The sequence below is a fragment of the Quercus robur genome, chromosome 5, assembly GCF_932294415.1.
Source record: "Quercus robur chromosome 5, dhQueRobu3.1, whole genome shotgun sequence".
Classification (NCBI taxonomy): Eukaryota; Viridiplantae; Streptophyta; class Magnoliopsida; order Fagales; family Fagaceae; genus Quercus; species Quercus robur.
Window position 1 is genome coordinate 88690449 of NC_065538.1, and position 14268 is coordinate 88704716.

Here is a 14268-nt window from a genome sequence, read left to right on the forward strand (position 1 = left end):
CTTAATACATGATCTGGAAAATGAGGATCCTCAAATCCTTTTGGTTGCTCAACAAATACTTCTTCATTTAGATATCCATTCAGAAAAGCGCACTTAACATCCATTTGATAAAGTTTGAAATTCAACGTGCACGCAATGGACATGAGGATTCGAATGGATTCAAGTCTTGCCACTGGAGCGAATGATTCATCAAAATCCACTCCTTCTACTTGTGTGTATCCTTGAGCTACTAACCGAGACTTGTTTCGAATTATCTCTCCATCTTCATCAGTTTTGTTTTTAAAAATCCACTTTGTGCCTATAACATGAACGTTTTCAGGCTGTGGAGCAAGTTCCCACACATCATTCCTCACAAACTGATTCAGCTCTTCATGCTTTGACTCAACCCAATTCTCATCTTGAAGAGCCTCTTCAACCCTTTTTGGTTCAAACTGTGCAAGATAACAGTGATATGTTACATGATTGGCTAGCAGAATATTTCCTTTTCTGAGGCGAAGACCGTCATCAAGTGATCCTATGATATTACTTTCCGGATGATTCTTGATAACTCTTGAAGATGGCCTTTTTGAAGTGGAAACTTCATCACTACGAGAGATAGGAGGATGAACTTCTGGAGGAGTAAGAGGACTTGAAGTTCTAGACATCGATCTCGTTTCCATTCTTGGGTTGATGGGAGTCGATTCTACTTCTAGTATAGGTTCTTCACCTTCTATATCCAAAGCTTCTACCTCAACATCAAGCTCTTCGGTGCTCGGCCCTTCTACATCATCAATCATTTCCACCTTAGGTAAGGCATCATCTATCTTGACATTTATGGATTCCATCACAGTCTTTGTTCTCTTGTTAAACACTCTATACGCTCGACTTGTAGTAGAGTAGCCAAGAAAAATACCCTCATCACTTCTCGCATCAAACTTCCCAAGATTCTCTCGATCATTTAAGATATAGCATTTACTTCTAAATACCCGGAAATACTTCACTTTAGGCTTCTTCCCATTCCATATCTCATATGCAGTCTTCTTTGTACCAACTCGAAAGAAAATCCTATTGCCAATGTGACACGAGGTGTTGACAGCTTCTCCCCAAAATTTTTGAGGTATTTGCTTGTTAAGCAACATGACTCTTGCCATCTCCTGAATTACACGATTTTTTCTCTCTACCACTCCATTTTGTTGTGGAGTTTTGGGAGCTGAAAACTCTCTTTTAATTCCATTCTTCTCACAGAAGGACTCGAATCTTGCATTCTCAAATTCCCTCCCATGATCACTTCTAACTTTGGCTATCGGAATCCCATTTTCATTTTGTAGTTTCTTGCACAGAATCTCCAACCTCTCACAAGCTTCTGATTTTTCTCTAAGGAATTCAACCCAAGTGTATCTTGAGTAGTCGTCCACAATGACCATAATGTATCTCTTCCCCCCTAGGCTTTCAGTTCTGGTGGGCCCCATTAGATCAACATGAAGTAACTCCAAGCACCGAGAGGTGGCTATCACATTTACCTTGTGATGACTTGCCTTAGTTTGCTTCCCCATTTGACATGCACCACAAACGGTCTTCTTCACTTTTCCAAACTTAGGAAGTCCCTCGACTGCTTCAAGTTTGGAGACTTTTGCAACTTGTTTGAAGTTGGCATGCCCAAATCTGTGATGCCACAGCTCCAGCATATCCACCCGAGCACTTCTACACGATATTGGTACTGTGGGAACTATTCCATAACAGTTATCTGTAGTCCGATTTCCTTCCAAAACCTGAATCTCCTCTTCATTGATGATCAAACATCCTTTCTTAGAGAATTGTACCAGGAAATCATCATCACAAATTTGAGTGATGCTCAGCAAATTCGCCTTCAGCCCTTTTATGAACAGCACATCTTTCAACAGAGGCAAACCAGTTATCTCAATGGTTCCTTTGCCTAGGACTTGAGCATGACTTCCATCACCAAAGGTCACATAGTCACCAACCTTTTCTTTGAGTGTCTTAAACAGTGACTTATCCCCTGTCATATGGCGAGAACACCCACTGTCAAGATACCACAAACACGCATTAAACACCTTCAATGAGGTATGCACAAATAGGTTCACATGTGACAGACATTCTTGACCTTCAAACACAAACTCATCATCAGTTTTCATGCTTCTTTCAGATTGATTTTTCATTTTCAGATTCTCAATCATCTCACACAACATTCTATTCTTTCTTTTATATTTCTTAATCAATGATTTAGATTCAGATATGCTACTGTGTAAGACAAGATTCTGATTTTCAAGATATTCCAGCATGTGAACAATAACTCTAGCATGTTTCTTAGTTTTTAACAACTCTACAAGATCATCAGTAAGACACCTTTCAAGCATATGCATAGAATCATTTTCACAAACACTTAAGCTACAATTCAGCATGGTATAATCCAAAACAACAACCACAACTCAGGGGTCAAGGATCACACTTAGGTAATAAAACCACAACAAGTGTACCCGCTCTGATACCAAATGAAAGTTCAAAAACGTGTACAAAACACCTTTGAACGTTTAGACCCCCAAATTACAACTTAACCAATACAAGCAATATGTTAAACAACTAGTGTGCGGAAACTTAACACATGCTATAATATGAAATTGGTTAAAAAAACTATCTAAGCCATAATAAAATAAAACCACAGCAGATAATATAAAGGCAAAGATAGAGAGGAAGGAAGATGCAAACACAAAGACAACACGCGATGTGTTATCGAAGAGGAAACCGAAGTCCTCGGCGAAAAACCTCTCCGCCGCCCTCCAAGCGGTAATCAATCCACTAGAAAATACAGTTGGGATACAAGGACAGCAATAGACCCTCCAAGCCTAATCTACCCAGTGCACCTAAGCCCTCCAAGCTTCTTGCTCCAACGAGGTTGCGCCGAACCTTTTTCTTTTCTAGCTTCCCGGATTCCGCTACTAGACCGTAGCATCAACCAATGAAGATTGACTCCTTCCTAACTGCTTCCCAGAAATCCAAACGACTGTCTCACAGTGATGATGATGGTGAGAACCAGGTTTGGTATAATGCCTCTCAAGGATTTGACAATGGAGAGGAAGAAAGTAGGAGAATTTGAAGAGACTCTAAGGTAGAGATTGTGGGTGAAGCAATCTGGTTTTTCTTTAGGGTTTCTCTCTCAAAATTCTCTCTGGAAGCTCTCTTTCAATCGTGGGTTAAAGGGGTATTTATACTGGAGTGGGAGAGGAATGTGAAACGTCAGGTTTTACAAAACAGGGGTGGCTCGCGGCTTGACCAAGTCGCGAGATTCAGTCGCGAGTTAACCGTATGGCCAGTTGTCCTGTTTTGTCCTGTAGTGCTCCAGCTAGCATGACTGTTCATCTTCCAGCATGCTTGGCACGTGTGCAGCTTCTGGCGGCTTGCAGCCGCGAGTCCACCCGCGAGTCCCAGCCGCGAGTCTCTGTTTTCTTGCACACTCTTGAGCATTCTTCACTCTATCTCACTCACTACCCTTACAACAAACTCACCTAAGTACAGGGTTACTAAATGCTGAATTACAAGCAAATTTGGCATGGAATAAAGCCAATTAGATAGTTGAATGAATTCAACCTTACAATTAAAATATTTATATTTTTGTACACATGTGGTAAATAAGTCTAGGGAGGGGTCATTCGTTTCTCTTTCTCAGTTGTGTTACTTTTACATTTTTTAGAGCATTCACATCTCAGTATATTAGACTATTACTCTATTTTAGGTTGCATTTGGTATTGGCTTAAAAAGTTAGATTTTTTCACTGTTTAGCTTATTTTGTTACTATTCAATTTTTTTTGTTACTATTCATAGATTCTATTGCACTTTTTAGTACTATTCATGGATCTCAATGTACTATTTCAACTACCTTATAATACTTAAAATTCAATTTCAGCTAAATAAGCTGTTCCCAAACGGACTCTTAGTATAAAAATCCTATTTTTAAAAAAAAAATCTACCTGACCACTTGTCAAAGACTCACATCAAATTATCTATTTGGATACTTTATTTCTTTAAAATACTAATTTTCTTTATTTATTTTAATTATTTCTCTCTCTTCACCCACAACAATCATCATTCACTCTTTTTCTTTTTCCAAGGATAAGCAAAGAAATAATAAAAAATTATTTTTGCATAAATAAAATAACTTGTAAATTTACACAAGCACGGTAGTTAAAATCCGATTTGCCCTATAGATACATAAGTTGATATAGGTGTCTTTTGGGGTTCATTAGGAAAATTTTGGGTCTTAAGCTAACACATCGCAAACACTCGCCATTCTTATTTTCATTTTTTTTTTAATGCTTTGTCTCTCTTCTTTGTGAGTACTTTTACTGATACATCAAAATTTTACAAGAAACTTGAGTTATCAGCTCATCATATGTCAAAATAAAATAAGATTATATCAGAACTCATTACAACTCAAAACAAGATTGTTGTGAAAATGTTACTAGATTTTATTGTGTCCCTATACTGTCTGTTTCTTTATTCATTTTTCACATATTTGGATTGTGTAAAAATAAGGGGATCTCCAAAGGCAACTCAATGGCATCTTGTCTTGTTCATGCACCCTTATAATGGTACATGAATGATTGATGATTAACAACCTTTAACATAATCTGCAAACACAACACGACTAGTCAATGTTTATTATATAAGTTTCTTGACACAGGATGATGGCTCATGAGATTGAACCATCAAGACAAGGATCGCCCCTATTAAATCTCTTGCATGAATTGCAAGATGAGCCCTGATTGGAAACATACAAGACAATGCAGGGAGGACACGTAAAACCACAAAACAAACAAAAAAAACTGCATGTTAGATCTGAATGATCAAGTAAAAGCAGTTATTACCCGAGTCATATTTTCCTTGCTCCATGACCTTTTCTCCAACTCCAGTTTTAGTTTACCATGTTCAAACTAGTCAGCAAAACTGGACTCAAACCTCCTCGCATCATCAAGCCCTTAGATTACTCTTAACACCGATGGTAGTGTCCTAGCCAATCCTGGTAATAAATAAATAAAACTATGCCTTTCGTTTTTGTACTCCCTATATAAATAAATAAAACTCCCCTTTTTTACCAAAAACATAAAAATGCATTCTTTTCTTATTACATTATATGCAATATGTCCCCCACTTCTCAATGGCTGACCCCATCAAGATTAAGGTAGCGAAAATGTTTAGTCGATTCCTTGATGGCTCCTTCCTAAATTCCCATGACGATAATCAATTCAAATTTTCATCTTTACACTGACGTTCCTAAACTCCAATTACTTCAGTATTTTGTCTTATGAACCAAAACAAAACAAAACACATGAAAATTCTACAAGAAAGAACTATAAAAGCCCATTGTATTTGTATTAAAAAATTAAATTAAATTAAATTTAGAGTATCACCAATTTCAAATTACAAACGAAAACTTCTCTTAAACACTAGAACAACTATCAAATTTCAGATTCGAAGCTTCTTTCCTTCCAGGTTGCAGGTCATCTTCATAGTGGTTGGCACCCTCACCAAAATTCATCTCTTTCTGGTAAGTATCTTGTTAATCTGGTGCAACTCATTATTGAGCTTCTGGTCCCTGTTTTGTTTCTGTGTGTTTCAACCATCTTGCATCTAGCTTTATATACTCCAGTTTATAAATACCGGGGAAAATATCTAGCTTTATATACTCCATAAAATAGAGATTGTGCACCTGTGACCAAACACCATGCCTGCTTGGCTAACATAGCTAGATTGAAGGCGTGGATATTTCGGAAACCCATACCTCCCTTATTCTTTGGATTACACAATTTACTCCAGTTTATACAATGTATCTTTTTCTCATTACGAGTTTGGCCCTACCAATACTTAAGCCAACACCGAATTAATATCATCACACACCTTCTTAGGGAGCTTAAAAATACTCATAGAATAAGTGGGTATTGCTTGGGCCACCGTCTTTATCAACACCTCCCTTCCTGCCTTAGAAATTGTTTTTTCCTTCCACCCCATCACCCTTTTTGTTATCCGCTCCTGCAGATCCTTAAATGTATCCACCTTAGATTTTCCCCCAACCATAGGGAGGTGGCCAAGGTATTTTTCACAATTTGTCGTGACTTGTGCACCAAACAAATTCTGAATTTCCTCCTTAACACTTGGGGTAGTGTTCTTACTGAAGAAAATTGTGGTTTTTTGTTTGTTGATTGCTTGTCAAGCACTCTTGGCAAGATCTGTAACAATACAAGGAAAGTAAGCACTGATAAAGCCAATAATGGTGTGTAGAACTAGTGGCCAAGATGATCTCAAGAAACTATACCTATCCTAATCGGGCATTGATCTTCAAGGGCACAATATCATCAGCCCGGGTTACACCCACGTTCACAATCGCAGTAGCTGCACCTGCCTCATGAGCAGCTCTGTGGAATTCAATGTTAAAAGCCTTTCAGCTAAAGAATAAAATACTAAGAGAAAAATGTGTGGGTGGCTCCTTCTCTATCAGCTTTATTGCTTTCTAAATCAGAATCTTGATACTAAAATCAAACAGTCTTCTAGTACTTAATTAATCTGAGCTACACAGGATATCAAGAAGTGATTATAACATATATGTACATGGAAACGACTTATTCGGACATCAAACTGTATATTTACTCTAGCCCAAATAAACATTGAATTCGAATAGAAAATAATCATAAATTTAGCGTATTTAATTCTTGCAAAAATACATTTGAAACTGCTGAACTATGATTATGTGCTGTTAATTCATATATCGTAGCTCACTCTCTTTATATGCTGCAGGTTTTGCATACTAATTAGGATAGACCAAGCACAATAGAGAGAATATATTTCCTTCTGTAGAGGTATGCAGCAAGCATTGCCTATGTAATATTAAACTTTTCGCTCACTTCAATGTGAAACATGTGTACAAAATAAATATGTACCTGAGAAGCCGGAAAGCAGACATGGTCATCAGAGATGATCCTAACACAAGAAATGCGTCACATCCTTTTGCAGCTTCCATTGCCTTATCAGCTCTATCCTTGGGAACATTATCACCAAAGAGAATAACCTTCAAAGTTACCACGTAAAACGAAAGTATCAAAAAGACCACCTTAATTGAGTTTCCAATGTACTTAAGAAAAGTTATGAAATGTGTGTAAAACTGCTGGGTGCAAATGAGCAGTACCCAAAAGGGCCAAAAAAAAAAAAAAAAATTGAACAACACAAAAAAGAAAAATGGAAAAAATGGCCCTCATTTTATTGCATGTAATGTAATCACCCAGCTTTCAAACAATTTAAATAAATTTATAGACCTACACTGCATACTCAAGATGCAATCTCCCCTTTATTTGTACATCAAAATATACAAGAACTTTTCCATAGCTTAAAGGGGACAATGTGTTCATTTGAAGGGTATAAACAGTATCAAATACTTATTTTCTAGCATGAAGATCTAGGCCATTTTTCTGAAGTTGAAAACTGCTTTTGGATCTTTCTATACTTCTTAATTCATTTTTTTTTTAACTAACAATAACTATAATGACCAGACCCAGTCAATTCCATTTTAGTTGTGTGATGGTGCCTTTGCCAGCTTGTCACATGGATATGCACCTGAGGGCCACATTCATGATCCTACTTATGTTAAATTATGAGTGCTTTCAGAAAATGTAGATTGAAAACTTTTAATATATAAAAGCAAAAAAAAAAAATTCTTACATCAGGTTTGAGAACACCATTGCATTTTTGGCGAGTATGGATATGAAAATCCTCTTCCCAAAACTTTTCGTCAATTTCAATATCACCATCAGGTCTTTGCTTCATGCCAAAACTCTTGTCCGAACCAGGGTTTCCATAATCAAAACTTTCAATTGCTGCTGCCCACTGCAGTAAAAATTGCAATCTTGCTAATCAGTCATGCATCCCAAATAATAGAAGAGAAAGAAAACAAGGGTTTGAGGCCAGATGAAACATTAGATTTTATTTTCCACGCATAGACAGACAGTTAAAGGATACATAAATTAGAAGGCCAGAAAATCTAAATTTACAATGCAAAAGGATAGATCTTGCCTACAATTATATTTTTAGATCGTGAATATAGCATCGAATTCTTCTTAGAAGAACACAGCCTTCCATTGGACATAGATTAAGGCTCACTCATAAATCTCCCTTCTTAAGCATAAAGAGAAGATGACAATGTTCTGAGCCAAAAAAGGTGATAATGTGAAAGTAACCAATGATGTGATATGAGAAGCCTAGATTGTTGCGACTCCAGGAAGAATAAATTACTCAAAATTAACCTTTGGATTGAGCTCCTTCACTTGATCTTGAAATGAATTCCGACAAAAAGAAAATCCACAATCTAGACAAACTACAGTATACACAGTCCCATGTAGTTCAAGTGGGTTGCTACCAGCACGATGGTGCAGCCTGAAACAGAATAAATGATAAAATTAATCCCATTGGCTTTGCTCCTGACACAAGTAGAGTTACACATTTGAAAGAAAAGGACATACAACTGCTACTTACCTGTCAACGTTTTGTGTAATCATAAAATTTATCCGGCCAGCTTTCTCTAGAGATGCTAAAGCAATATGAGTCGCACCAGGCTGTGCTGCAGTAAACCGTCTCCCTCCAGCATAACTCCTTGCCCAATACCGCCTGTGGGCCCGACTTGATTGGAGAAACTCCTGTTGAAAAACCCACAATACTAACTTAAGAAAACTTGATATTTAGAAACACAAACAGCAGTAATTTACAAGATGATCATTCAGAGATTTGATCAACTGCGTCAATGTTTTGTGAATTAATTTTAACTCTTCTTCTCCTCCACTCAATCTTAAAAACAACGACATGTCTTTAGAAAGGAATTGGAAATAGTCACTATAAAACATAAGATACCAGTATCATAATCCAAATTAATACTCCCTTTGTCACAAAATGAGTGACCCAGTTGGAACATGTACAAATTTAATAAAAAACAGAAGGAAAAAAAAACAATCCTTTTGTATAACTTTCCAAACATGCATTAGATATATTGAGGGAAAGAAATTCCTTGATAGTTGGAATGGAAATACATTATGGGACAAGAAAAAAATGCGAATTGAGCACTCATTATGGAATGGAGGAAGTGGTAACTAATGAAAATATGCCAAATTATTGGAGCCATTGGTTTGAATAGATGATTATGTTCAAGTTCTTAGCATGTTCGTTGAGTTTTGAATAATATTAAATTTATCCAAATATAACTTATATGCTACTAAACCTCCCTATTTAGTCTTGCTCTTTTCAATAAACCTTCAAAATTAGATGTGTGACCCCTCCTTATTAAAAATTGATTTAGGGTGTGACAACTTGTGGCTGAATATATAGAGGGAAAGAAATTAAGGAGAAGAAGATTTAATGCCAAGAACATTGTAGCTCAACTGGCACTTTTTGGTGTTTCCAATGCAAACATCCAAGGCTCAAATCCCTTCTCCTCCCAACTATTGATTTATCAAAAATAAATAAAAAGGGAAGATTTAAGAGAGAAGATGAAACAGGTTGGAGGGATGGAACGGATCAGAATATAAGAAAAGCAAGAAAGTAGAGAGGAGAGTATATCTGAGAGGATTAGGGGTATAGAAAGCGATGAGATATAGAGAAATATCATACCAAGAAAAAGAGAGCAAGATGAATAAGGGAGCAGTGCACCAGAAAAGAAGAAATGACATAGCAAGGCAAGAGGGGAGACCAAAAAAAAAACTAAACATAAAAAAAAAAAAAAAAAAAAAAAAAAAAAAGTACTCATCTATTTTACTCCTTTACTGAATCAGAAAGATGCCTTCTAAAGCTTTGCAGTACTTGGGGAACAGGGAAATATACTCTAGATCTATAAATTGTCCTCATACAAAGATACATCAGACCTACATCTCCTACTTCAAGCATTGAAGAATATTTAAAATATAAATATTACAAAAATCACTAAAACATTTTCCTAATATATCTAAATACTTGTGTGGGGTAATCGTAATACATATAAAAACATACTGCTATAGGGGATAAATATCACAGCACATGCTTTCAGATCACCTGATGGGTAATTGGTTTGAAACCAGAACTATAAGCACCATTGGGGCTGCAACATGATAAAAATAAAAATAAAGCCAATATTATTTAAAAAGTAGAAAAATATTACCATTTAGGGAAAATAAGGAAAAAAAAAAGATTTGGCATTTGATAAACTTTAAAAGGAAGCATCACTTTACAGGTATGATAAATTCCACCACAAAGCCTTAAAAATATATTTAGTGTGACATATTGAGAGCAAGAACACTTTAATCAACTCAAAGCCCACTCCAAAAAAAAAAATAACAATAAGGTTTTTCTTGGGTTAATGCTAAACCGCATAATTAGATGAACCAGAGGCTAATGCAGTTATGTATATTCAATTTAACAGAAGGGTGATTTCTTTTGTCCTGTGATAAAATCGCAAATGAGAAAAAAAAATATATTGAGATAATAGGTGAGTCTACCTCTAACAGGAGCTTGCTGAACAAATTTGTATAAAACTGAGATAGCTAGATTTATTCATTTTCTTTGCTGATGACAACCAGCTAACAAAATGCAGCATAGGCCACAAACATCATATAAGAGTACACATATTAAACAGTATTGGAAGCCTATAAAACCTTTGATATTCATATGGATAATTAACATGATTTGAAAGGTACGGCAATGGTCAAAAGAAAATGAGGATTGACTGGATCAATGAGACAATTGAGAAGAAGTATCAACTATTACAAACAATTATGCAAAATAATTGAAAATGTTTTGGGTAGAGTCTATATATGCCAAGGAACAAAGAGCACATGCTTAATGTGAATCATGTGATCAATATTAGGTGCTGCATCAGCAATATTAAAAGGTCTTTATGAGAAACATATAAAACACAAAGGTAGAAACATCCTTTAGTTCTGTGTGCTTATGTGAAATAGTAATTTGGGAAAAGTTTCAAGAAATTTGTGGATCTTATAAGCTTACAAGAACCAAAGAGGAGGTAGAACCTTCTATAATCAGGAATTCCACATTCTGTACTGATTCCAGCCCCCATTAATACCATAAGCTTGTTACTGCATAATAGCAAATAACCAATGAAACAGAATCTGGCAAGAAAACTGTTAAAAAAAGAGCTAACAACTAAGCACTAGGATTCATAAGATAAATTTCATAAGAAACCTAGAATTTTAAAATATAACTATATATGAGAACATCTAAGATTGACCTTTGATCAAAGAATTGATATAAAAGGTTGACATCACTAGTGCTAGGAGGATCTGAATCAGGAACCAACTTCTTGTCCCTCAAAAAGTTTGAAGGTGCTCTTTCTCCTCTCCCTGATGATGTCCCAGGAAATGAGATCCGGCATGAAGTTTTAACAGACTTTATAGAGCCCTGAAACAAAATGACTCTTCTTCCTCTACTTGGAGGTTTCCAATTATTGTGACTTGATTGAAGAAAACCTAAAAATAAAAAAGAGTTTGCTAGCACTTAATATCACCCATTTATACAGAACATAAGTAAGAAATTTATCTAATAATGCTAAAGAATTTGGTGGATGGCATAGGCATACTTGCCTGTCATAATACTCCCCAGCACTTCACTTGCACTTCTAGAGGTCTGCTTATCCAAAGTGAATAATTAAGTATTAAAAAAATTCAATCCACAACTAAACAGAGTCATGGAGAAATGATGCCAAAATTACATATCAAACAGTACAGACTACTTTTCTTGTAGACTCAAATGGATAGGCATATATGAATTTTGATGAAATTTTATTCAAAGAAGCTTCTGCAGAATGTACATTTCATTTTTCCACAATAATAAAATCTCCAATCATTATTTTTGAGAACTAAAAGTTATCAATATACTCCTCAGATATGTTCGCATAAGATTGTGAATTGCTAGCACTTAATATCACCCATTTATACAGAACATAAGTAAGAAATTTATCTAATAATGCTAAAGAATTTGGTGGATGGCATAGGCATACTTGCCTGTCATAACACTCCCCAGCACTTCACTTGCACTTCTAGAGGTCTGCTTATCCAAAGTGAATAATTCAGTATTAAAAAAATTCAATCCACAACTAAACAGATTCATGGAGAAATGATGCCAAAATTACATATCAAACAGTTCAGACTACTTTTCTTGTAGACTCAAATGGATAGGCATATATGAATTTTGATGAAATTTTATTCAAAGAAGCTTCTGCAGAATGTACATTTCATTTTTCCACAATAATAAAATCTCCAATCATTATTTTTGAGAACTAAAAGTTATCAATATACTCCTCAGATATGTTCGCATAAGATTGTGAATGGAGTTCTTATTTGCTTTCAATTCAACGATTTGGTACAATTCCTTTTTGACATTTTTTTTTCCTCTGCTCAACATTTAATATAATCTAGACCAATCTAAAATGCAACTCAATAAATTCTTCTCTGTAGAGCTGTATACAAAATAATTTGACAATGATGAAAGATAAAGGGCCTCCACTTATAACTGAAATAGACTTTAAAGAAGCAACAAGCAAATAAATGATTATAGCAATTATTTCATCAAATGTGAAGTAGTACTTTATAAACTCCAGTACCCATTTCCAAACTTGAACCAACACATCATTCTCTTTCCTTCTCATCTCTCATCTCCACACACCCCCCCCCCCCCCACCCCAAAAAAAAAAAAAAAAAAATCAAATCAATGAAACTTGAACCTAACAGCATATGCTCAACTTGACAGCAGTGTACTACCCTTTGCTTTCAACTTGGACTCTAGACCAAAAAACTTCAATCCAGACACCACCAAGTCCGCAGTCTTCTTCTTCATATGCTCAATTAGCATTTCATTGTAGACAATCATATTGACTTCTGTTAAAAGTTTGCGGTCTCTCAAATTTGAAAAAACCTTCCTTGCCTCCTCTATTGTCCCATAGTTACACATGCCAGAGATGATAGCAGCGTATATAACCTCATCAGGAGGACAACCCTGTTGCATCATTTCATTTAGTACCTCAATCACCTTCTCAGCACCACCAGATTTACAGGCATGGACAACAGAAAGTGTATACTTAAACTCCATAGGGCCACTCGTAACATTGGCTAAGCAATCGTGAACAAGCATCATAGTTACATCAATGTCTCCAGTCTTGCAGAGCCCTTTAGCAAGAGCACAATAAGCAGCAACAGAAGGAACCAAAGACATCTCCATGATTTTATTATGATACAGACATGCTTTTTCAATATCACCAATCTCAACAAAACATTCAATTGCAATACTATAAGTCAATGAGTCAGGTTCAAAATCTGATTCCTTTACTTCATCAAAGAGTGATATCACCTTTTTGAACTCCCCCTTCTTGTGAAGTGCCCCCATAAGAATATTGTATATGGAAACACTACAATAACCTCTTTTTTTCAAGTCCTCAAACACTTCCACAGCTATCATTGTCCTCTCCTCCTTCCCAACCACAAAAGCAAAGAACTTCGAAAGATCATCAATGACACAAAATCCCAATTTCTCCATTTGGGTTAACAATTTACAAAACTCATCCATCCTTCTCATCTCTGCATACAAAACCAAAATTGGATTCACAGTCACAAACTCTGGCTCAAGACCCTCCTGAACCGTGACCTGAAAAACCTTATAAGCCTTATCGACTCGCTTCACACCACACAAACCTTCGATAATCGAATTATAAATCCCCAAATCAGCTCTATACCCAGAATCCACCAAATCCTTCAACAAACCACAAGCAAACCCCACTTTCCCATCTACCACAAACGCATCAACCAATGATCCATATATTGCCCTATCAATCAAACACCTTTTCTCCTTCATCTCCCTAAACAACTCATACCCTTTCTCCACCCTCCCACCTTTACACAATGCGGTAACCAAAGTTGTATGTGCCATTGCGTCCGGCTCCACCTTATCCCTCCTCATTTCCTCCCAAACCCTCAAACACCCATCCAAATTCCCTGCTTCAACCAACACCCTCACCATCGCCGTGTACGCAAACACGTCCGGCGTACACAAATTCTCCCTCATTTTACTTAAAACCTTCAACATTTCATCAATTCTCCCAACTTTACACAACCCTTTAATCAAAACCATAAAAGTAACACTCTCTTCAACCAAACCATCATTCCTAAAATCATCATAAACTGAAACCGCCAAATCCACATACCCATTCTTCGTCAAAGCATCAATAATCCTATTATACAAAAAAAACCCTAGGCTTGACAT

General features: G+C 36.2%; 2 protein-coding genes across 2 annotated transcripts; both read right to left on the minus strand.

The window, feature by feature from the left end:
• Window positions 1–5370: 5370 nt before the first annotated feature.
• On the minus strand, window positions 5371–11756 carry LOC126727666 (NAD-dependent protein deacylase SRT2-like). The gene is made up of 10 exons (XM_050433592.1): window positions 11598–11756; window positions 11246–11483; window positions 11028–11093; window positions 10054–10099; window positions 8512–8672; window positions 8283–8412; window positions 7702–7866; window positions 6927–7054; window positions 6305–6404; window positions 5371–6218 (listed from the first exon to the last, which is right to left on the minus strand). The coding sequence occupies exons 1-9, from the start codon at window positions 11602–11604 to the stop codon at window positions 6305–6307; spliced, it is 1041 nt and encodes a 346-aa protein (XP_050289549.1). The 5' UTR covers window positions 11605–11756; the 3' UTR covers window positions 5371–6218.
• A 994-nt stretch (window positions 11757–12750) lies between these two features.
• Window positions 12751–14268, minus strand: LOC126728927 (pentatricopeptide repeat-containing protein At4g20740-like). The gene has a single exon (XM_050434675.1). It carries the CDS (start codon window positions 14266–14268, stop codon window positions 12751–12753), a length of 1518 nt encoding a protein of 505 aa, XP_050290632.1.